This window comes from Xiphophorus maculatus, chromosome 22 (genome assembly GCF_002775205.1).
Source record: "Xiphophorus maculatus strain JP 163 A chromosome 22, X_maculatus-5.0-male, whole genome shotgun sequence".
NCBI classification, from domain to species: Eukaryota; Metazoa; Chordata; class Actinopteri; order Cyprinodontiformes; family Poeciliidae; genus Xiphophorus; species Xiphophorus maculatus.
This window is the reverse complement of record NC_036464.1, coordinates 24,798,099-24,820,559: the sequence shown is the minus strand read 5'-3', so window position 1 is coordinate 24,820,559 and position 22,461 is coordinate 24,798,099. Positions and strand designations below refer to the sequence as shown.

General features: G+C 40.4%; 1 protein-coding gene across 2 annotated transcripts; it reads right to left on the bottom strand.

Moving 5' to 3' along the window:
* slc18a2 (solute carrier family 18 member A2) lies at nucleotides 1-21,940 on the bottom strand. 2 transcript variants are annotated; one of them, XM_023328033.1, is made up of 16 exons: nucleotides 21,856-21,940; nucleotides 21,563-21,727; nucleotides 19,478-19,814; nucleotides 14,191-14,249; nucleotides 14,005-14,088; nucleotides 12,802-12,894; nucleotides 11,194-11,283; nucleotides 11,017-11,060; nucleotides 9,971-10,031; nucleotides 9,339-9,434; nucleotides 8,228-8,306; nucleotides 6,411-6,462; nucleotides 5,815-5,878; nucleotides 5,613-5,732; nucleotides 4,037-4,170; nucleotides 1-753 (listed from the first exon to the last, which is right to left on the bottom strand). In XM_023328033.1, exons 2-16 carry the CDS (start codon nucleotides 21,693-21,695, stop codon nucleotides 646-648), a joined length of 1,554 nt encoding a protein of 517 aa, XP_023183801.1. In that variant the 5' UTR covers nucleotides 21,696-21,727; nucleotides 21,856-21,940; the 3' UTR covers nucleotides 1-645. The 2 variants fall into 2 exon arrangements, with proteins under 2 accessions (XP_023183801.1, XP_023183802.1); XM_023328034.1 differs by having other exon boundaries at nucleotides 21,563-21,761; nucleotides 21,856-21,935.
* Nucleotides 21,941-22,461: the final 521 nt, after the last annotated feature.

Below are 22,461 nucleotides of genomic sequence, written 5' to 3'. Positions count from 1 at the left end.
TTTTTTTTTTTTTCTTCAAATGAATTTTGTATCTTTCTTTTAGTCAGTCATATTCTGTGGAATCAAAGCTGAACCCATGTGGCCAAATGAAAACCAACATTCTTGGTTTAAATAATGAATTACTTTTGGCACTACTGTTGTCCCCTTGCACTTCACCAAAAACAGTTATTTGCATCGATTTGAAATAAATGTAACAAATTTCTCTTACCCTTGTTGACATATCACACACTTAGCAGTTATAACAACCCGGACATCAAGTTCCGCTAATATTTTCTAGACAGTAATGTTGACACGCATAAACTCAAAGGGCAAAAAACATTAAATATGAACATGCTCTGGATTCAGAGAGACTGTCCTCGCTGCCCTTCCTGTCTGCAAAGTGCTTTTTGACACATCTCGCTGAATAAGGCTGCTGGCTAAAACCACTTGTCACAAAATGCACATATTAAGAACAACTTTGGCTTCCTCCAATAACGACTGTGAAGAGAACACTGAACAGTGACGACCAAATGCGGGAACATTGACATGGAATTATCTTGGCTGTGTTGCTTCATTTCATTCCCCGGGTTTCTTTTCTATTTTCTTATTTTTTGTACAACAAAATATAGAATCTGAGGGGGGTCCAGCTGTCCGCCTTTCGTCTTGTTAATCATAATCGTCGTATTCTGGGTCCATGTCGTCGCCCTGGTAGTACGTCCCCTGTGTGGTGTAGGACCGTGTCTTCATTGAACAATTTGTGTCCATCAAGATCGCCTGCGAAGACAGAAGGAATTGGTTTTCTTATTAAAATAACAATGATGAGAATTTTCACCACAACCTTACCTGGATGCATGAAAATTATTCAATGCATTCCCAGGGTGAATACTCACACGGACTGATTGTCATTGAAAGTCAAGGGTTATAAGTGTTTGGTCGATCTGTCAACAACGCTTTCCTCCTAACAAAGAACTGCAGCTGCCTTTTTTTTTTTTAGCATCATTTTTAGGAAACTGCTGAGAAGATTGCAGCTAAAACGAAAAGATTTCTGGAAAAATCAAAAACTCCAAAGAGATTTTGCTGCAGAGAAGAAGTTTCAGCTTGTTGAGAGGGTTTGCCTGAAAACCCCCCCAAAAACCTGCGGAGACATTACTGGACGTCAGCAGAAGATCGGTGCAAAACTGACTTCTCTGAAGAATCCACTATGATTGTTTGGGGGCATTGAAAAATATATCTGTCTGGTAAAGAACAAGATGGATTCTGTCATCAGTAAATAATCGTAAAACTATCTGTGTGTGAGGTGACTTCTCCTCCAGTAGAGCAGGCTTCCTCCAAATTCTTCCCCAGGAACACTTGGCCATGAATAAAGGGAAATACAAAAACAGTCTCCAAGGGCAACTTCAAACAATCCAAACAACAATATGATGATGACAGAAAACCAAAGTAAATATGGTAATGAAGAGACTCAAACATCAGAGCATTCACATTTGTTAGAAAACTCCCCAGATTCCAACCTGCACCGGGGTTGGGATTATTAAACCCACACTGGGTTTGGGATTATTAAACCCACACTGGGTTTGGGATTATTAAACCCGCACTGGGTTTGGGATTATTAAACCCGCACTGGGTTTGGGATTATTAAACCCGCACTGGGTTTGGGATTATTAAACCCGCACTGGGTTTGGGATTATTAAACCCACACTGGGGGCGGGCTGTGGTGGTGCAAGGGGTTAGCACGCCCCACGTTTGGAGGCCTTAGTCCTCGACGCGGACGTTGTGGGTTCGACTCCCGGTCCCGACGACCTTTACCGCATGTCTTCCCCCCTCTCCTCACCCTCCTTCCTGTCTGCCTACTGTACAAAAAATACGAGCCACTAGCGCCGCAAAAACTCTTCGGAGAAAAAAAAAACCCACACTGGGGTTGGGATTATTAAACCCACACTGGGGTTGGGATCTGAGATGGTTTCAGTTCTCAAACATTAGATGGACAAACAGAAGTTGACAAACTGTTATTAACTCCAAGCGCTATAAGAACAAGAACTGTACACAATCAGATTTCTAGCCGCAAATTGATACACAGATATTTTAGACTTGATTACAGAAGATATCGAAAAGTAGACTCAAACATGGCTGCCATGTTTGTACATGTGAAAGGGAATTTTAATGCAAATCTCAAGACTTTTACTTGGTGAATTTTTTCGGGGGTTTAACACTGGGATGACCCCTCACACCACCAACTCTGCTGTTAAAACATATCAGAAGACTCAGAAAAGATCTAAAAATCCTGAAGATAGGAAATAGCAGAGGTGATCAATAGATGGATGTAAGATGAACAACAGTGGAATTAGTGAACCAATGACTGCCGAATGAAATAAAACAAATGAGCGTCGTGCCACAGTGTGATGACGGCTACTCTTCCAGGAATCACGCACAGGTGGTTAAGGCACTCAAGCAGGTGGATGGATTAGATCAACAAAAAACTGCTGGACTGTATCAGGCCAGCTCCCAAAGATTAGCTCATGTTGGTGGGATCAAAGTCAGACACAATCAAACACGACCAAAATATGACATATAGGAGATCAGGCACTGAGATGGACTGTTGACCTGATCGACTGATGTAGATAGGCATCAGTCCCCATAGAGACCCAGCAAGAATGGATGGATGGATGGATGGATGGATGGATGGATGGATGGATGGATGGATGGATGGGTTCCTGTAGACGCTTGAATGAAATGGCTGACCTTACTGGCCTCAGCTAACCTTCAGTCCAGCTCTGCTAAGTTTTCTCAATGTTTCATCACAGCCCGATGAAACACAGTCTTATGATCTGACTGACTGTCATTCTCCAGATAAAGTCCAAAACATGCATTTTAAATGAATCATCCTCAGGTGTGCGTTTGGTTGTTGGTCTCAGAGTTGCTCTGTGATGAATTGGAAAACCTTTTATGTTTTTGTACGCTCTAAACATTTCTTAAACTGTGAGTCAAATAAAATACATAATAAATAAAATAAGCAAAGGCGTCTGGAGGACAAACTGACTATCTTTTTGTCCTACTACTCTCCCATTTGTTTTTGTTTTTGCTTCGCTCCACAGAAGCTCCACCTGGCCTCTAGAAGTAGCTTCTGTTGTGTTTAGTTGTGATGCCTAAGATAACGCAACAGCAACTAAACGCTCCCCTCTCCTGCTATTGACTTTTCCCTTTATATTAACATAGAAAGAACTACTACATCAGTTCTTCTGTTTCTTTTTCCACTCTGCCTGCTAAAGCCCTCCAGTCGGGTTTGGCTAACCTGAGCCAGGTTCTCTAGCAAGGCTCAAAACAATCACAAACAAAACATGCAGGTAAAAAAACAAAATGCAATTGTGAAATTCAAGGAGTCTTTACAAAGCCACACAAAATAAAATCCAGCCTACTCCTGTTGGTCCAGATAAAAACCACGCAGTGTGATCCGGCTGGTTTTACCGGCTCGGTGCTGCACTCTGCGCTCCAGGCGGGCCGCGATGTTCTTTACATCGTGTTTTTGTTTCGGACTCAGTTTTCTTGAATAGAACTCAGATCAATTTTATACCAATATGTATCTACAGCGTAATAAACACAACACATTGCTCCACTTTTTTTAAAAATTTTGATCCTGCATCCAGGTAGCGAGGAAACCTTTTAACAACCTGGAAACATTTACTTCTCAACAGATTCTCTAAAATCCAATTGATGTGGAACACAGCGGCTCTGTGTTGTGTTTCGCTTGGGGCTGAGCTAAACGGGTGATTGGTTTTTGTTTTTTTCTCTTGAGCCTTGCTTGTTTTTGTGGTTTTTTTTAATCAGTCCACTACGTGTTCAACAAGCCAAATTGTATTCTTAGGTCAAAAGTGCACAATGCATTAAACCGAGGTGAACAGTAGAGAAATAAATAAATCTTTTTTTTTTCAATTCTTTAGCTGCTTTCATTTTCATTCCATTTTCTGTCCAGGGTGCACCATCCTGGAGCTTTGATTTTTGGGTAACCTCTCATTGATGGAATGGTACCTATAGGTGGCGTTGGATTTAGGTCAAGACTTACAATTTTCTCTTCTTGCCCAGGCGGATTCTTAAGGAAGAGACAGAGAGGAGCGAAGAAAATGTCCACTACTCCGATGATGGTCATCAGCCAAGGAAAGCCAATGCTCTCAGCTATGGATCCTCCAATGGACGGACCTGCAACAAGGAAACACTGCACAGATTTGTTTGTTTGACTTTTTTTTTGTGCTGAGACGAAGAAACATGAGTTGTAGATTAACAGTAGACAGTTGGAAAATCATGAAGCGTTTTAACACAAGCATTTTGTTCATTCTAGTCATATACTGTTAAAAACTGCAAAAAACATTGTTTAAGAACCACTGCGGTACCTGGTATAAATAATCAAATCAAATTTTATTTGTATAGCTCCTTTCAGCAAGTGCTTTACATCACAAAAATGCAAAAACACAACGTCGCTGAACACACAGTCAACAGCATTAGAGCAGTAGAGACCATTAAAGGCCTGGAACGTTCTCCTGATCCCGTCAAACAGGGAACCCTGTTGTAACTGTGGAGATTCCTCATTGTGTTTCCTGACCTGTGGTATGGGCATTGGTCCTGTTGTAGACCACAACATCTACAAATACCTTTAGAAGTTTTTTTGTACTGGGTATGCATTGACACTTATTGATTGAAATGGCAGATTCCTATGGTTAATTAAAAAGTCATGAAATCTGCTGACATGGATATATGTTTATATTACTCCAGATTTAGAACCAGTCATCAGAGAATATGTTGGGATTTTTATGATAAACTATTTTTATATGATTTTTTTTATTTTAACTCCAAATCAAATTTGTTAATTTTTTTTTTTAATAATTTAATTAAATTTCCTTTGACCCAGGGTCTTTGGAGTGGATGTTTTGTGGTCCAGATGCAAACATAGTCGTCTTACTGTATTTACGGTTACACAGCACACATTTTTAAAATGGGTTACACATTTACCCATAGGCTAAAGGCATTGTAACTGCAAAACCTTGAAAGAGTAACCGCCGTCCTGCAAATTCACAACTCTATGGCTGACCTGCAATGACACCTGCAGAGGCCAAGCTGAAAGGGGGAGGAGAGCTTTGGATGGTGCCTACACCTTTAAGGAGTAGAGCCTAGACAGCACTGGGCTGAGAGGATGAGGAGAGGAAACCTCCAGATGAGAATGCCCTCATCCTCAGAGGATTCTGAGGAGATTTGCTGCCCCTGGACTTTCCGCCCCTGGGGTGGTGCCAGGGGGCGGACTTGCTCGGTCAGGCTTGGAACCTGCAGATAACTGCTGGCAGTTCCGGTTTAAAATTTCTGTAGATGAATTTGTATCTGAACCTCACTATGTTATATGCCAATGGTGTTGAATTGAATTGCAATTAGATAAAATGAATGGAACTGAACTGCATTTGGCCAGCTTACCTAATGGCTCTTTAATGAACTGATGCAGAGAAACAAACTCAGCTATGAAAGACAAAGTCAGTAAATTTTTTACACTCAACAAACATAAAAAAAAACACTTAAATATTCTGACATAGCATTAGCTCTTATTTAGCTAAATAATTTGTATCGTTCAAAGCTTTTATTTTTGGTTTTCTACTTACCCAAAGCAAATCCCATGCAGAAAGCTACATCAGCAATGGCATACACACTTCCATACACGGACACATGCCTCAGGTCCACCAAGTAACCCATTATGGGCATCATGGAGGAATCCACCATGCCTGTAAGATACATTTAGAAATCATGTGTAACTATCACTTTAGACTACATGGAGCAACAAAGCGAGTGGATGTGAGAACTCACCAATAGCAAAACCAACACCAAAGTTTGGAAGAATAAGACCATAGATGTCTCTGGCAAAAGGAACCTAGAGCAGACAAATTAGATATTAATTTCAGTGTCTCTATAATTTAGCACAAATTTGTGAAAAGATCACAAATTCATCCATTCAATTAATTATGCGTTCTCCGTCAAGCATTGTGGGATGTGGGAGGGCTGGTGTCTATTTTAAGTGGTCATTGGGCGAAAAGGTGGAAAACACTCTGGACAGGCCACCTGTTCTTCAGACACACAACCAGGAAAACACTAACATCTACAGGGCAACCTGGAATGTCCAAGGAACAAACATGCACACTGTGCTGTGGAGGAAGCTGGCTTATACAGTCCTGGCATGCACAAGGAAAACAGAAACATACAAACTGTAGCAACAAGGGCCCAAACCCGGTTGGCCACTCTGCTGAATCCCAATAAGACGTTCAGCTTCTGGTGGATTTTATAGAATCCAGTTCATGTTTTAGATCCATTTTAAATTGATACTTTAACCAAGTATTGCTAATAAAATGTACTTTAGTGAAGGTGTGAGTTTCTTCTGCTTCCTCAAACTTCTCTCATGTACTCACGCAAATAACACTGAAGCCAACCACCACCATTCCAATGAGAGCGCAAAGCCATCTGGAAAACAAACAGGCGTTGTCACAGCTGACTCATTCTCAGTGTAATTGAGTACATTGACATCCACATGAATGTAAGGTTGGCACGACATCAAATACATTATAACATTTCCTACAGTTCATAGGTTTGTGTACTTCATATGTCGTTTACAGACAGCTTAAAAGAAATCATTTAAAGCTTTGTCACATCATTTTGCAATTGCTGGGTGAATCACAACAAAAGGCAGATCTGGGTAACATGATTATTGATCCACGTTTAAGACACAATGGTTTCTAACATGCCAGGAAAAGCAGACTTTGGTACAAATAAAGCTTTTTTCATTAACTAAGGAAGTTAAGATTTAAAAAAAATCAAGTCATCTCGTATTTCCACAAGCATGTGAAGTAGTCAGGATACAGTCCATCACTAATCTAATTGTTTCCACCCAATAGTCCTTTGAGTAATGACAGCTGAGATATTTACTAGTGTTTGGAACAAAAGTGGCTGTTAGTCCACGTGAAGTTGAATTCTGCAGAAACAATCAATGGAGAAGAGGAAATGTACTGGTCAGAAAGTTATGCATAAGGGGTTAGGAGTTCAGTTTCCTGTGAAAAGTGCTGTGTGTTGGCAGCTTACGTGAAGCTGAAACAATCAAGTCTGACTAAACTGGCTCTGCTAAGGCATTCTGCTCATCGGTCAGGGGGGGTTTCAATATACTTTCCACAAATGCCTTTTAACCAGTTTTCAGTTAGCATAATTATGGTTGACATGGAATTAGTCTGTATGATCGGATAAAAAAAAGCATTTTTACTTTTTCTCTAATGCACAGGTGTCAAACTCCAGTCCTCAGGGGTACAAAACACTGGAATGAAATGGCTTAATCACCTCCTCCTTGTGTAGATCAGTTCTCCAGAGCCTTCATGACCTAATTATTCCATTCAGGTGGTGCAGCAGAGGCACAACTAAAAGTTGCAGGACAGCGGCCCTGGAGGACTGGAGTTTGAGACCCCTGCTCTAAAGTATCTTGAACCAACTTATGTTGTGAATTGGTGCTGAATAGTGTTAGCAGTTGTCACTGATCTAGGATTGGTGCCATGGTGAGTCACAGACAAACTTCACCCACCTCATGTCGCTGGACCCCTTATTTGTCCTTTTCCCTACTGTCTTTGTGGGTTGACTGACCAAGGCAATGTGCTCTGATATTGATTTGGTGTGAAGAGCTTAAAGTTTGTTCTAACATTGCTGAAGAAATGCACATATTCATCTTACATTTTCTCCTCTTGTTATTCATTTATTTAAAAGGTCAAGATAAAAAAAAAATTCCTGTCAAAAATCTTGTTTGAAAAAAAGAAAAAAAGACGTCTTGTCTTTTTTTAAATGTCTTTGCAAATTATAAATTGATACTGTGAATTTTATTAACCATAAAGTTCATGTCACCTATGAAGAAATAAAGGCCGGGTAAAAAAGAAAAGAAAAGAAAAGAAAAAAAAAGCCTGGATATAAAATGTCCAGCCCTCTTATATTTCCCAAGAAATTTGTTACAGTAACACTGACCAGTACATTGCTCTTGTTCAGCATTGCTTGCCGAACGACAAAAATATTTTTTAAAGAAAAGTCGACATTTTTATAACGGAATTACAAATGCCTTTTTTCTGTCAAGGCCTCAATAACGGCACAACCACGCAAACATTAAAACCCCTGAAACTCATTTATAGGAGCGGAAACAGATACCACATCCACAGAGGCAGAGTGGAGGAAAGTAGATAAGGACAATTTCCCTCCCTACCTTCCCATCTTGTGAGCCAACGAGCCAAAGATGTTGGTTCCAATAAGGTAGGAGATGGAGGCTGGTAAGAAAGCGATGCCTGGGCCACAGACAGGGACACAAAGGGAACAGAGGTGTGGGCAGAAATGCAAAGATAAGGAGATGTTTATCAGTGTCGCACACAGAGCTGCTGTACATCTCGCATTGTGTGTAATGAAGTCTCCTTTCCACCTGCCAGCATGTGACATCCTAATATCCTGTTCCCCTTTCATCCTCTTTATCTGACCTAGACTTCATATACAAGCGGGCAGGAAAAAAATATATAATAGAAAAGTCTGTGGCAAGGCAATGTCAACAACATCTGCTAACTGACGATTTAAACAGAGCTTTATACGCACGCACGCACACACACAGCTCATAGTTGCAGGTATACCTTCTAAATACACTTTTCTACATTTGATCACTTTAAAACATCAATCGTCAGTGCCTTGATGATAGACCAACACAAAGTAGCTAGTAATGAAGTTAAAAATGTTACTTTGACAAACCTCAAATAAAATCCAGAGCACCAGATTCCCTTCCAAAACAAACCCATCAGTATAATATTTTAATTTCCCCAACAAAGCTGTTTTGCTAGGTTCTTCTAGGTTTGGTGTTAGAGGACAAGCAGCATCGTGAAGACCAGGAAACCAAGCAGACGCAGAGAACGTTTGTAGAGATGCTTCAACAACAATCAAAGTTGTGTAAACCTCCCAGAGTTCATCATCTGAAAAGGGGAAAGAGTAGAGCACAACCACAAACCACAGCTATGTACCTCAACCAAACAGCGTGACAAGGACAGCAGCATTCAGAGAAGCAGCTACCTGACAAAGGTAACTCTGGGGAAGCAGCAAAGAGTCCCATACCTGGTGTGGGAAAATCTAGCAGCAGAATAGATGACAATGCAAAATTATAGGCTTTTTAAAAGTTGGAAGAACAACAATGTTCATAGAAAGGAGTCTCGCTTACAGAGAACCTGAACCAACAGATGTTCTGGTCATATGCTGCTTTTTCTTGTTTTTGTTCCACCATTGTGTGCTTCTGCGGCAGTGCAGGTTGCGGTGTGTGTTTTGTGTGTTTTCTGCTCAATTACCTAGTTGCCACCTCCTGGTACACATGGTCTCCATCATCCAGATTGGCAGGGTTGGTTCCATCATGGCAATTGCCATGTTTCCAAAACAAATGGCACCTGGAGATGAAGATTAAAGATAACCACATACAGTCTCAATTATGGTTTATTTTTGTTCTTTGGTACTAATGCGTTTTTCCTCCAACAACCAACAAGCTGCTTATGGAACAAGGTACATAAGCAGCTCCAGCCAGCTGCCTCTGTTACCTGTTGGATCTCTTTATGGTAGATGTTGTCTGATGACACTATAGCTAAGAATTTGGTTAGCATCACGAACAGTTTTGATTACATAAATGTTACTCTTCCTTTCAAAATCATACTTTTGTGAGGGTACGGCGAAAGGAAGCATCCAACATCAATAAAATTTTACATTGAAATAATTGATCAAGACAACAGCATGTTTATTTAGTGTTTATGTTATTATATTACATATTTCTCCAGTCTACAAATAAACATAATTTCATGCTTTTGCTCTGTTAGCCTGGTAGCATGCCCACATGACCTAAAACATCTGAGTCCGTCTGTCTTCCTGCTCTTTCTTCAGCGCCACTGAACAAACCTCCCTCAAACCCGCAGTGCCGCTCCTGCTTCCTTACCAGCAGCGATCAGAATGTACGGATCCTTCATCAGCGTGAACAGTGGCGTTCCCTTCTGGCTCTGTGTGAAAGAACAACATGTAGATTATGACATACGGCGTTACATGTCAATACCTCTGTGCAAAACAACTTTTAGAAGCATCGCTCTGCGAAACCTTTCTTATTTATAACTGACACTGACAATAACAACTATTTACAAACTGCACGTTTCTTCTGTTTTCTGTTAAAGTGCTTTAAAAAATTTTTGAGTCTGAACAGAAGTGCTATTAATGAAGAGTCAAATAGACCATTTCTGATATGAACTTGGAATATGACTGTGGTGACTGACAGACTCCCAAACAGCGGAATATTAAATGAATCAATCAACAGATGCGACTGATATATTGGTTATATATAACATGCAAGAGACAGAAGGAGGTACGAAAAATAAAGAAAACGTAAATAAAGACAAATATATTTATGGAAAATTGTAGTCTCACAAAGTCGATTATCTTTCAGTTTCAACACAATAAGGATACATTCTCTCTGTCAGGGAGCCATTTGATTGCATTTTTTTTGACACAAAGGCATTCAGAGCTTGATGTAAGTGCCAATGACTATTTAATGCTTGGACAATTTCTAACTTGGCATCAGGGGATGATCCCTTTGGTTCCACAGTGACTGTTCACTAGTGCAGAAAGCCAAAAAGCTAGCATGGACACCTGACTGGCCTGTACAAAACATGGACTGGAACCTGACTGAACACCTTTGGGATGAATTAGAACTGACTCTGAGAGGCCTGGTCCTCTCATCCCACATTAGTGTCTGACCTCACAAATGTGCTCCTTGGAAAATACTCAAAAATGTCGTACAAAACTAACGCCAGGTTTAGAACATTTATTCAGTTATTATTATGTTTTTGCTTAAGTCTGTATATAAAAACCAAAATAACAAATAACTTATAAAATATGTAGAAAACTTTGCCGGGCAGATAACCGATACAGTACGACTTATCAACAGTTGGTGCAGGGCAGCTGGGTTGCTGAATGGATGAGAAACACACTGACCTCAGGTTCCACCTTGGTAGGCTGAAGAACAAAGAGCTGCAGAGCTGAAAAGATATATTAAATATTAAGTAAATAAAACAAGAAGATACTGGAATCCAGTTGATTAGAAATGATTCAAAGTGGTGAAGTAACCCTGAGCAATATTTAGGAGTCTGCCTGTTCTCCATCGGCGCTTACCCCCATCAAAGAGTGCCAGGAATGCCAGAACAAGGAATGGAGCTGTTTTCCCAACAAAGTCATACATCACACTGCCGAACGGGGGCCCAACTGTAGGAGACAACAATGACTGAGGATCACTGCAGTTAGCACAGCCGATCCGTCGATGAATGTATGGATGTAAAGAAAGGGTAACCCTATTTTTTCTCGTTGTAAATGACAGTCTGAGTGCAGAGTTTTATAAAATTACATGTTCCTTTCTATTTGGCCTTTGTCTTTAAATGATGGGCACTATGTACGGTCAATAGTGATATCTACTGATAAATGAGATGAAGGGCTGCTCTGCAACACCATGTGCAGTTAGGTGACCGAACCTGCAACATGATCGCCCATTACAGTTTTTCTCAGTCGCTTTGGTGCATTTCTCAAATCATTTTTGACGTCTGCAAAACAGCATGTGTACTTCTCAAAACGCCTGGTCCAAACAACAGAGCACCATGGATTGAATGCAAAAGAAAGTTTCTTTCATCAAAAATCCTTAGTTCATCTCTCAAAATTAAACATGTGTGCCAGTGAACATACCAGTACTTCAGAATGACAAGTCCTTGTTTTCACTGTGTATGGATAAAACACCTCTAAATAAATGCGACCTGCATGTGTTCCCCAGTGTGAACGGGCAAATGACCTGAAAGTGTCCCGCACGCACAGTATGGGGCGCATGGATGCTAACGGTGCAGCATAGTTTACTCATTTGAAGTGGTTCTCCAACCAGAGCAGCATATTAACAACTTAATCCTCGTTATATAGTCCGTCATGGTTGTTGCTGCGTATCAGAACGCAGAATAGTGACGTTTGTCGAGTATCAGTGACGTTCAGGTCGGACGAACGCGACCTGGACTTTTGGTCACATTTGAATCGGATATGTATCGGATATCCGGGTCGCATTCGAAAAGAATCCGACCTGTGTTGTTCAGACTGTCCTGAAAAGATCAGATACAGGTCGCATCATGTCCAAAAAAAAAAAGAAAGTAAATTAAAAACAAATCTGAATTGGGTCGCTTCAGGCTGCAGTGTGAACGCAGCTTTCTATTCTATTCCGACTATGTTAAGAAACACACACATCAGCTCATAATGCTTCCAGTCCTAGTACTGATGGGGGGGCAACGACACTGGAAGCATAAAGCTGCTAAGTGCTGACCAACACAACAGAACCCTCTAAAGACTTGCTCTATTTTTAGATGCATTTTCAGTGCTCTTTTTTTTTGCACTACAGTAACATATCATATAGTACAGACCAAAAGTTTGGACACACTTTCTAATTGAATTCAATGAGAAGGTGTGTCCAAACCTTTGGTCTGTACTGTATATAGGGCTGAGAAATTAATTAACATAATCATAGAAACTAATGAAAAACTATCTAAAATAAAAATATCAACACATCCAGGACATGTTTTGTATATTTAAAAATAATAATGATAATAATAATAATATATCTTTCCTTTAGATATGGGTGAAGGAAGGACTCAACAGGAAAGTGCTTAAGGTGTCTGCAGGTGGTGCGTTACGCATGGCTCCTACTGTACAGTCGAAGTATGTGAAGCCAGGCTTGCAGTGTGAGTGTGTGCGTACCTAACACTCCCAGAGCCAGACCTCCCAAGGCGATCCCGATGGCGTGACCTCGCTCCTCATCGTCTGTGTACACACTGGCCAGCATCCCCATACCTAAAAACACGCAGCAGCACACCGCAGCCTCGGCTCAACGTTGGGCTTAAAAACGTCTTTCCACACGTGCACAGCCGAGTCGCATTGAGATTGAGGCGACAAAGTAATAACATGTTGATATGAAATATGTAAAAAAATAAAAAGTTTTATATGTAAAACGTGTGGAGATGGCCGGATGAGATATTTCCTTGATTTCTTGATTTATCTTTTTTTCTCTCTCTCTTTTTTTTTTTAAACCAAAAACTAAAAATCTTCAATCTGGTGTTTGGTCTCAATTAGCCCTTATTCTGAAAGATAATTTTGTTTACACAGATTTCATAATTTATTTTATTTGTTGTTTCTGTTCTTTTCTATATTTATTTTGAATATTCTAAATGTCTTCCAGTTCCAGTGTTTAAATGTTCACTAGCATTGAAATTTTATCGATTTTTGAGAAAGTGTTTTTGCATTTTTATGCCATTATTACTATTATATTACTTGAAAATGTCCTCAAAACAACAATGTTATCATTTATCGCAATTAGCTCTGGGACAATTTATTGTCCAGCAAAATCTGTTATCGTGACACAGGGCCTAAAAACAATCAGAAAGTCCTAGAGAGGCCGATCAGTGTGAGAAGATGTTCAATATTCAATTTTAATTGAATGCTGAAACAAACAACTATTTATTGACAGTCCTATGTATTCTGGCCCTTTAAGAGCATTCAGATTTTTAACACGGCCCAAAATGAGAAAGAATTTGACACCATTGCTCTACGACTATCCAGGCGAACTTCGTTCCTTGTTTGGTTTCATGATCCCAGACTGATTCCTGAAAGCCCACGTCTGTGAACGGCGTGTTGCTGCATGGATTGGTGAGTTATGAATGACCAAAACGGGCCCATAACTCACCAGTTTCTAATCAAAATGCTTAATGAAAGAGACTAAAGTCAAAGCCATGATACCTACGTTTAACTCAAGATGTTTTTAAACCCAGTGCTTAAGAACGTAGCATGATTCAATAAGAGCTGGGGAGAAAACTTAGCATAGAAGGCATCTGTTCCAATATTAGAACCTCATCAACTTTCAAATAGTCAAATATCTTCGGTTTATAAAAATTAAAAGGTAATTACCAGCCACTGATGAACAGGAGGAGCCAACACCTTGAAGCGATCTGGCCAGAAACAGCAAAGTGTAACTGGATGAAAAGGCGAACACTTCACAGCAGGAAAAACAGCAGGATTACAAAGAATAAACCATCAGACACAGAGCAGGCAGGGCGACTTATTGATCATCAGCACTGATTTGATTGAACTTACTGATAGTAGACAGAAACATAATACAGAAGCCAGCAAATATAGGAAGTTGGTATCCAATCCTAAAGGGACACAGAAGGTGAAAGGCATGTTATCTCTGCGCAATAGCAACACATACATCCTGTTTTGGGTTGTAGAAATAGTTAAGCGTTTTATGGAGAATTGAGTAGAAATCGAGCAGGTAAAAAAAAAAAAGCGTCTGTTTCATCTGAAAATGTGAGGATGAAGCAACGATTGAGAGGAACTGTTAGCAAATCTGAAAACAAGGCAGGAACAGAAACCCGTTGAAAACAAACTCATAAAGTCATCCATTTAAAAATAACTCACAATGTAAGCTGACCTTTAACGTTTTTTTTTACTTTATTTTATAATTTGGTGTTGTCTTTTCATGTTGCTTACCTCTTACAAATAAAAAACCTTAATTTCCACAATCTGTCCTCCTACTGTGTCCTTGTGTCTGCATGCCGGTTCCTCTCCTTTAGCTAAACCAGTCGTGCTTATCCGAGCTTGGTTCTCGTCAGATCAGAGTCGCGGTGTTTTCGCAGTAAATATCAGGCACACTTGAATTGTCTTGATTTGTCCTCTGGCAGGAGTGAAAGGCACAAACAAGCTGCGATGCCTCAATTACTGCATATGAAGAGTCCCTCTAAAAACCTAGTGTTGCTTTTGGGATAAATGTTGGAGATATCGGCCCTTTGTTTTCCGATATCACGTCTGGTTATCGGGGACAGGGTGGCTACGTTAAAGCCGCAGACCTGCTTGAGAATCATTTATTAATGTCCATTTATTGAGAGCACGTTCTTGCAATTTTGCTAATAAATAACACAATATTTGATCTAGCAGAGTTTTTCTTTGCTTCTGGAACTGTGAAAAATATTTGCTTCCTTTCGAAATTCCGCAGCTTTTCCTGTTTTTGTCAGGATTAAAAATGTTTTTAGGGTTTCGAGCGCGCGGAGTTGGCAGAACAGGCGATATACGCGGCCGACCTCTAAAAGCCGAATACTGCGGTGTAACTACAACATGTTCGTCTGTATTAAGGCTTTTTTTCCATCATTACATCAGAGGCTTAGTGGTTAAATCAAATACTAAAGGGTCAAGCTGGGTGTGAAACAATAAATGTGTGGTGTGGCTACTAATGGACACAGTTCCTTTGTAAACCAGGAACATAATTCAACCCATTCTCACTCCCAACTCGTCATATATTATTGACGCATGGGACGGTCCGTCCTCGTCACATGTTGACGCGCAGGGTTCCCCTTTCGCGTCAATATGTGACGCGAGGGGTTTTACCCCATGCCTTACCGTCATTTTTGCCCTAAACCTAACCAAATCGTCGAGTTTGGAAGGTTCGGCAGCGGTTGCGAGAACCCTCCGCGTCAAAAATCCACGTAAAACATGTGACCCTCCCAAATCGTCAACATGTGACGCTGAATTTTTTTATTTTTTTTTTACCCCTCCAGGGGGTCTGTCTTTTTGTAGGCTCTTGTGTCCCTTATACGAAAGTAGGCTGACAGGAAGGGGGAAGGAGAGGAGGGAAGACATGCGACAAATGTCGCCGGGTTTGGGAGTCGAACCCGCGCGGAGGGACCCGCGCTGTCCTGCGCCACCACAGCACGCGCCAGATACAAAATACTATTAAATGCTCACCCGCTTTTTGGACGTACACATAATGGTCAAATAATTGGAAGATTTATTATGATTATTATTGATAATAATAATAATAACAACAACAACAACAATAATAATAATAATAATAATAATAATAATAATAAGCAAAACTCGCCAACCCAAAAATTTCAGCACATCATTACGTCTAAGGCACAGCACCGTTCTGTCTGGACGCTCTGGGTCCAAAGCCTACAAAGGTCCAAATAATTGACACTGAGACAAATGAATCCGTGGTGAAGTAAATTTAACATGACCGAATCAGTGAAACCAACATTAAAACCTCATGTTAGTATCTTTACACAAATCTATGTCCATCGATTTGCTGTAGTAAATATGCTGAGATGTCTTTGCTGTTTAGTTCATGTACAGCTGAACAAAATTCATACTTAAATCACACAACATAATAGTTTCATTTGTTTTTATATGTTGCAATAATAGATTTTTTTTTAGGACATTGGTTTATATGTGACTGTAAGGATTAGCCAGCAAGCTATCCCACAATGCATTGTGCCACCAGCACCAGGAGCAGCAGCAGCAACTAATTAAACCACTTTTGTATTGATCACAAAAATTAGTTTTAAGATGTTGAAGGCAAAACAAAGACTCCAAAGCTTTATCTATGCAGTCAGTTCCTCAAGAATGAGGATGCTATCAGAGCAGTACAGCGCTTGTTTATGGCATTTGTGTTTGCATATTTGAAACTGCACCACGAGTCAGATGTATGCTCATTTTCATCACCACGCCGCTCCCACTTCGCTTATGATTAGCAATTTTACTGAAATAAGACAGCAGTTTTTCTTGTGATTTTTAATACAAAGTAGTCACTAAAGTTGTTTAACTTAAACAAAATGATCAAGTTAGTTTGTATGCCCTAAATGTATTATGTTGTATAAACTTAAGATGTACAACTTGCTAACATTTTAAAGATTTCAGTCTTGATTGTTTTTCCAGGGCACTTACAAATTTCATTCACTACATTAAAAAGTTGAGTAATTTATACACAGATTAGTTTAGATTAATCTTCATGACAAAATGTATGTAACTGTACTCGAATTTTGCTTTTCATGGAAAGAAACAAATAACCTTTAACATAGAACAGTCTTGCTCAATCAACATAAATAAATTATGCAAATAGTCGCCCTGGTCTTTTTCAGTAGAAAGAGCAGAATAGTTTCATCACTGTATTTGCAGTCACTTCTTGTTTTAATTTAAAACATATGCAGATATATGATTTATTGACCACAAATGGAAATTATATATCAATTAACAACCAAAGACGAGGAGCAGATGACAAACAACGCAGAGGAACTGATTTAGGTACTTTAGAAATGAAAGTGATTGATGAAGACGATGGAATGTGTCTTTAGTTTACTTACAATTTACATTTGCACTCGTTCGGTTTATGTCACGTAGCCGTACCAATAAACTGAGGTTTAAAGTGGTCAGCGATGCCATGACAGGCTTCTGAAAACGACAGAAGCCTGTCATGTTGGGACAATGTGAGAACATTACTTTTGCACTGAATGATCCCATTGGCTGCACATATTTTGTCCTGGGATCTAGCATACCTTGATAGGAACAACTGAGTGAAATGCTTCATGTTAGAGTGAAAAAAACCCATATTTTAAACCCTGACCTAAAAAACAGAACAACCTATTTCTTTCAGAAAGCTGCACATCTTAAACCTCTTGCCTAGGCCACAGCAGTAATTATTATTGCACGTTTCATTGCGACTACCACAGCTCTGTGATAGTAGCAACCAGCTTGTTTAATTGAGTGCATGATTTGGTCAAAAACGTCAATTTCAGCCATACAGTCCAAGCAGCTCGGATGCATCGCTGTATCTATCTCCTGTAGATCGTGCATCTAGAGATGAAAAGTGTTAAACGTTTGCAGCTGCTGAAACGCCAGCTCTAATCTCAAAACCGTTTAGCTATAGTACAGAACTAAATCCAGTAAAAACCAACCAAACTGTTTTTGCCTTTGTGTCAGTGGCTGATCCAGTCGTCAGGTCTGACAAGCCGATCCTGACGTTTGCTTCTTCTTGTTCTTTCTGTCACACTCCTGTTGGTTTGAAATCTGAGCTGCTCTCTCACACTGCAGTCATCTGGGCAAAATCAGGCAAACGTAAACATGCAGACACATCCAAACCTCCGTAATCAGGAATTCTGCTCTGCCTGATCCGGTGGTTTTAGATCTGTCGCTATGAATCTTTATCCACAAAACAAAACCCCCATCAAACTGTCATTTACCATTTCATCAAACCCCCCACGGGGAGTCTGCTGCTGTTGTTGTTTTTTTTGTTTGACATTGTGATAGGTAAGACCATACTTGCAATTATGCTTTCCGTTTTAGAAACACAACAGGAAAGTTTAATTCACAATTTCTGCCGTTTCTGACAGGAAGTCTGTGATGTGTAAGAAGTGTGTGTCTCAGTGCTGCAGCTCCATCCAGTCTGGCTCATGTCAGATGTTTCTCTCTTTCACTTTTTCTCTGTAAAGTTTGTTGCAAAATCACACTAGGTGCCCATAACATCTGGAGAAAGTTCTGACTAAACGAATCAAGTCGAGAAGTTTTTAAACCCAACAGGCCAAGTAAGTTTATCCATCTGCATGTCGTTTTTTTTTCAATATGCCTTTTTTTCCCGTAACTCTAACTAAATTAATAACCAGGAATTTAAAATCCAAATTCCTATTACTAATAAACTGATTCTTACTGAGTCAGCTTGTTCACATGCTCATTTGATACTTTTACTTTACTTGACACTTTATTGTCACTCAAAAAACCTTCGGCACGTGAAGGAAACGCTGCAAACGACTCAGACAGCGACACTTAAAAAACACACACTTTCGATTTAAAAATGATTGAAACCAGACAGTGAAATAAGGAAAAAAAACACATCAAATTGATCGAAAATGTACAAAACTAAACGCTGAGCAGAAAACCGAAAAGTAATAGTGCACGTACTGTAAGGTTACAGCAAAATGCAGCTGGATTGTTGGATTAAATTATTACGCAGAAATGATTACTCTTATTCCCACTGGGGTTTTCATCATCCTGAAAACAAAATGATAAACTTTTCAGTGAATACATTTTAGGACTTGAGGTAGAAAGCGGTTGTATTTAAATCATAGCTCTCTACATGACTACTAAATAAAACAAACAAAACAATGACCAGCCTAAGATTTTACTACAAATCTACAGCGTTCTGTCATTGCATCAATTCTGATCTTAACCGTGAATGAAAACAGCTTGGGAAGACCGTCAGAGTCTTCATTTCGTGAAACAAAAATAGCTCTTCTAGATTAAATCTGTTTTGAAGTTTCAACATTAGTAGAAGGTTACAGATTGTAGATTTCACCCAAGTTGGAATCCAACAAAAAGGGCCAAATTTGAATCATTGTTATCAATATTAGTGAGTGATTGTATCATTATTAAATTGGCTAAAGAAGATAACTTATTGTTTTTTTTTATTTATTTGAGGTCTTAAAACACGAAGGCAAAGTATAATCCCTAAAAGTAACCTAAGGGATTATAAAGCATAATCCCTAAGAAGCTGTTCACTCAGATATTTATCTTAATGTAGGAACGGCTTTAACGGCGAGGCAGAGCAGAGCCGTACCTGTTGGTCAGCGGCCCTATGAAGGGGTTGGTGAGCAGCTGCACAGTGGCCTTGGAAGCAAACAACATCCCAACTTTGACATTTTCATTGAGCAGCCTGCTGGTGGACCGAGGGCAGTCGGAGGAGTTGCGTGGAAGCGGTGCGTGGGCCGGGGCGGGGCGGGCCGGGTCAGCCGCGCTGACGGTGGAGTTGGAGCCCGATAACCTGACGCTGTTGTCGTACAAAGACACGACGGTGTGGAAAGAGCCGGAGGGGGCCTGCGGCGACAGGCTGCTGTTCCTTATCTCCACATCCGCAGACTCATCCAGGTTGTACAGGTAGCTGGGAATGATGGGAACTACAGGGACAGAGAGGCAACGCATCAGCCACAAACAGGACTAGTATACATTGGTATCCAAATAAAGCTGTCAGAGTTTCTACAGATGTTATTCCAACGCATCACAAAATATTTCTCGTCAAGTAATAATAACAGACTGCTACCTTTTTTATTAGTTTTTTGTCTTTAAGAGTTTATGTTTGTGTCTTTGTAAAGCCTATCTCCCTGATAGATGCTGTATTAATACATTTTACTTACTCACTAATAGCAATATGTCTACATAACTTAACAATCATGACTATTAACGTCTCTCTTTACCTTTAGTTTACTTCCCAGCACTTTAAACAGCTGCTGAATGCAAAGCTTTCGAAAGACCGGCCAATATTTGAGCGTAAACGATCCCAGGTTACCATCCAGGCAGATTGACGTCGCGCCAATGGAAGGAGCGACGAAACATTTGACACAAGATCAGAACATCTTTGCTCAGACGTGCAGCTTTCGGAGTTTCAGTTTTGCAGTTTGGGAGTTCTAAGACGGCGGAAGAACTCAAGACAAATATTACTGATCAGACTGAGGATCGAAGAGCCAGACAGCCTGAAGCCTGGAGGACAAAAGGGGCGTCGTTTGGAGGGAAACGTTGGCGGAACCGAGTGGCCGTGACCATGGTAGTGGAACCAAAGCCTGACATCCGTACAACAAATATTTACGAGCAATTTTAAGAGTCTGAGCTTTAAAATTGCGACCCAATTGGATGATTAACAATAAACTCACAAAAAATAACAAAGAAGCAAGAAAAATAATATTTTTAAACATATATTTTAGGTTTTATATTTAAGACATTAACATTTGAATGTTTTGCTTCCGTAGTAAATCCCCTTTAAATGCTTTTTTCCCCCTTACTCAGAAGCTATTCAGAAATTGCATTGCTTCACTACAAGGCGCGGCTCAAAGCAGTGGCTGCAGCAGGAACAGAGATGAACCTGATGGATCTTTTTTAAAAAGGCAACTGTGCGGCTCAAAAGATATAATCTTTTTCTCTTTTTTAAAAAAATGTGCAGAACATAGAACAGTTCTGCGTAGTTGAAATTTAGCATGGTCCATTGAGGCAAAAATAACATTAATAAAAAAAGAAAAGAAAAGAAAATTAGCCTGGAGAAACAGTCTGAATCGTGTGTTAGTAAGTTTGCTGTGTTTTTGCCAGATCGTGGTCGCTTTTCTTAAGTTTCCTGTCCAGAAGCAAACTTCTCCTGTAAAGAGTCAGATGGTCTTGGTAAAGAAAAAAATAAAAAGAAGAAGAAGAAGAAGTGAGAAGGTGCAGCTGTGGTTTTAATGTAAATGATCAGGTCTGTTCCAGGTCCTAAAATGATTTAGGACCTGGCTGCGTTGCACAGAGATCAAGTCAAAATGGATCCCTGGTCCAAAACACAAACACACAACCAAATAAATAAAAAACACATCTAAATCATTAAAAATCTCAAAAATTGCTCAACGTATTTTATTTTTATTTTTACATTTATTTACTTTTTGCTTCTGTAGCTGTTACTTATTATTTTAATAACATAATACTATCATTCAAGTACAACACGGTGGTGATAAGTGGCCGCAGCAGAGCTTACAGTTTCAGCGCCTGTGTTTCAGGATGATTATCAGAGATGGTTATTAACAACAACAACAACAACAACAACAACAACAACAACAACAACAAAACATGAGGTAGAAAAGAGAGAAAAGTGCAAAAGTTTCATGCAGGGACGCCGGGCTGCACCTACCGACCACCGTCAGCAACATGTTGTCCAGGAGCAAAGCGACGAAAACAATGAAGAGAATCAGTTTCCTGGACTGTCGCTCCTCTCTCAGCCATTTGATCAACGTGAACTGACGGAGCGCATCTAGTCCCCCCATGGTGTTTCAGTCCGGCAGGACTTTAACTCTGCCTAAATAAATGATGGAAAAAAAGTGTTTTGTTTTCTTAAAAAAAAAAAAAAGAAAAAGAAAAAGAAAGAAAGAAATAGTGTTGGGGTCAGAATGAAACTGTGAGCCTTCAGAGGAACTCCTGTCCTACCTCAGGGGAGCAGGCAGCCGCGCAGATGGAGGAGGAGGAGGAGGATGAAGTCTTTTTACTGACTGGAGCTGCCGCTGCTGCTGACGTCACCCCCCCCCCCCCCCCCCCCCCTTAATGTTTACGTCCCCGTCAGACCTGTCTTCACGCGATCAGGGGAGAGACGCTGCAGCACCAACAAACACAATGCCAGCGCTGCCCGGGATGACACAGGCAAACATGAGGACACTCCCTCACTCCCTCACTTCCTCACTCCCTCACTCCCTCACTTCCTCACTCCCTCACTCCCTCACTCCCTCACTCCCTCACTTCCTCACTCCCTCACTTCCTCACTCCCTCACTCCCTCACTCCCTCACTCCCTCACTTCCTCACTCCCTCACTCCCTCACTCCCTCACTCCCTCACTTCCTCACTCCCTCACTCCCTCACTCCCTCACTCCCTCACTTCCTCACTTCCTCACTCCCTCACTCCCTCACTCCCTCACTCCCTCACTTCCTCACTCCCTCACTTCCTCACTTCCTCACTCCCTCACTCCCTCACTTCCTCACTCCCTCACTCCCTCACTTCCTCACTTCCTCACTCCCTCACTCCCTCACTCCCTCACTTCC

Bases quoted from the DNA above. Each gene is read 5' to 3' on its own strand.
- slc18a2 (XM_023328033.1), bottom strand. From the start codon at position 21,695: ATGGGGGGACTAGATGCGCTCCGTCAGTTCACGTTGATCAAATGGCTG. The intron at 5,733-5,814 runs GTGAGTTCTCAC...TGTATCTTACAG, and splicing joins TGGTGTTGGTTTTGCTATTG to GCATGGTGGATTCCTCCATG. The intron at 754-4,036 runs GTAAGTCTTGAC...CTGTCTTCGCAG, and splicing joins CTGGGCAAGAAGAGAAAATT to GCGATCTTGATGGACACAAA.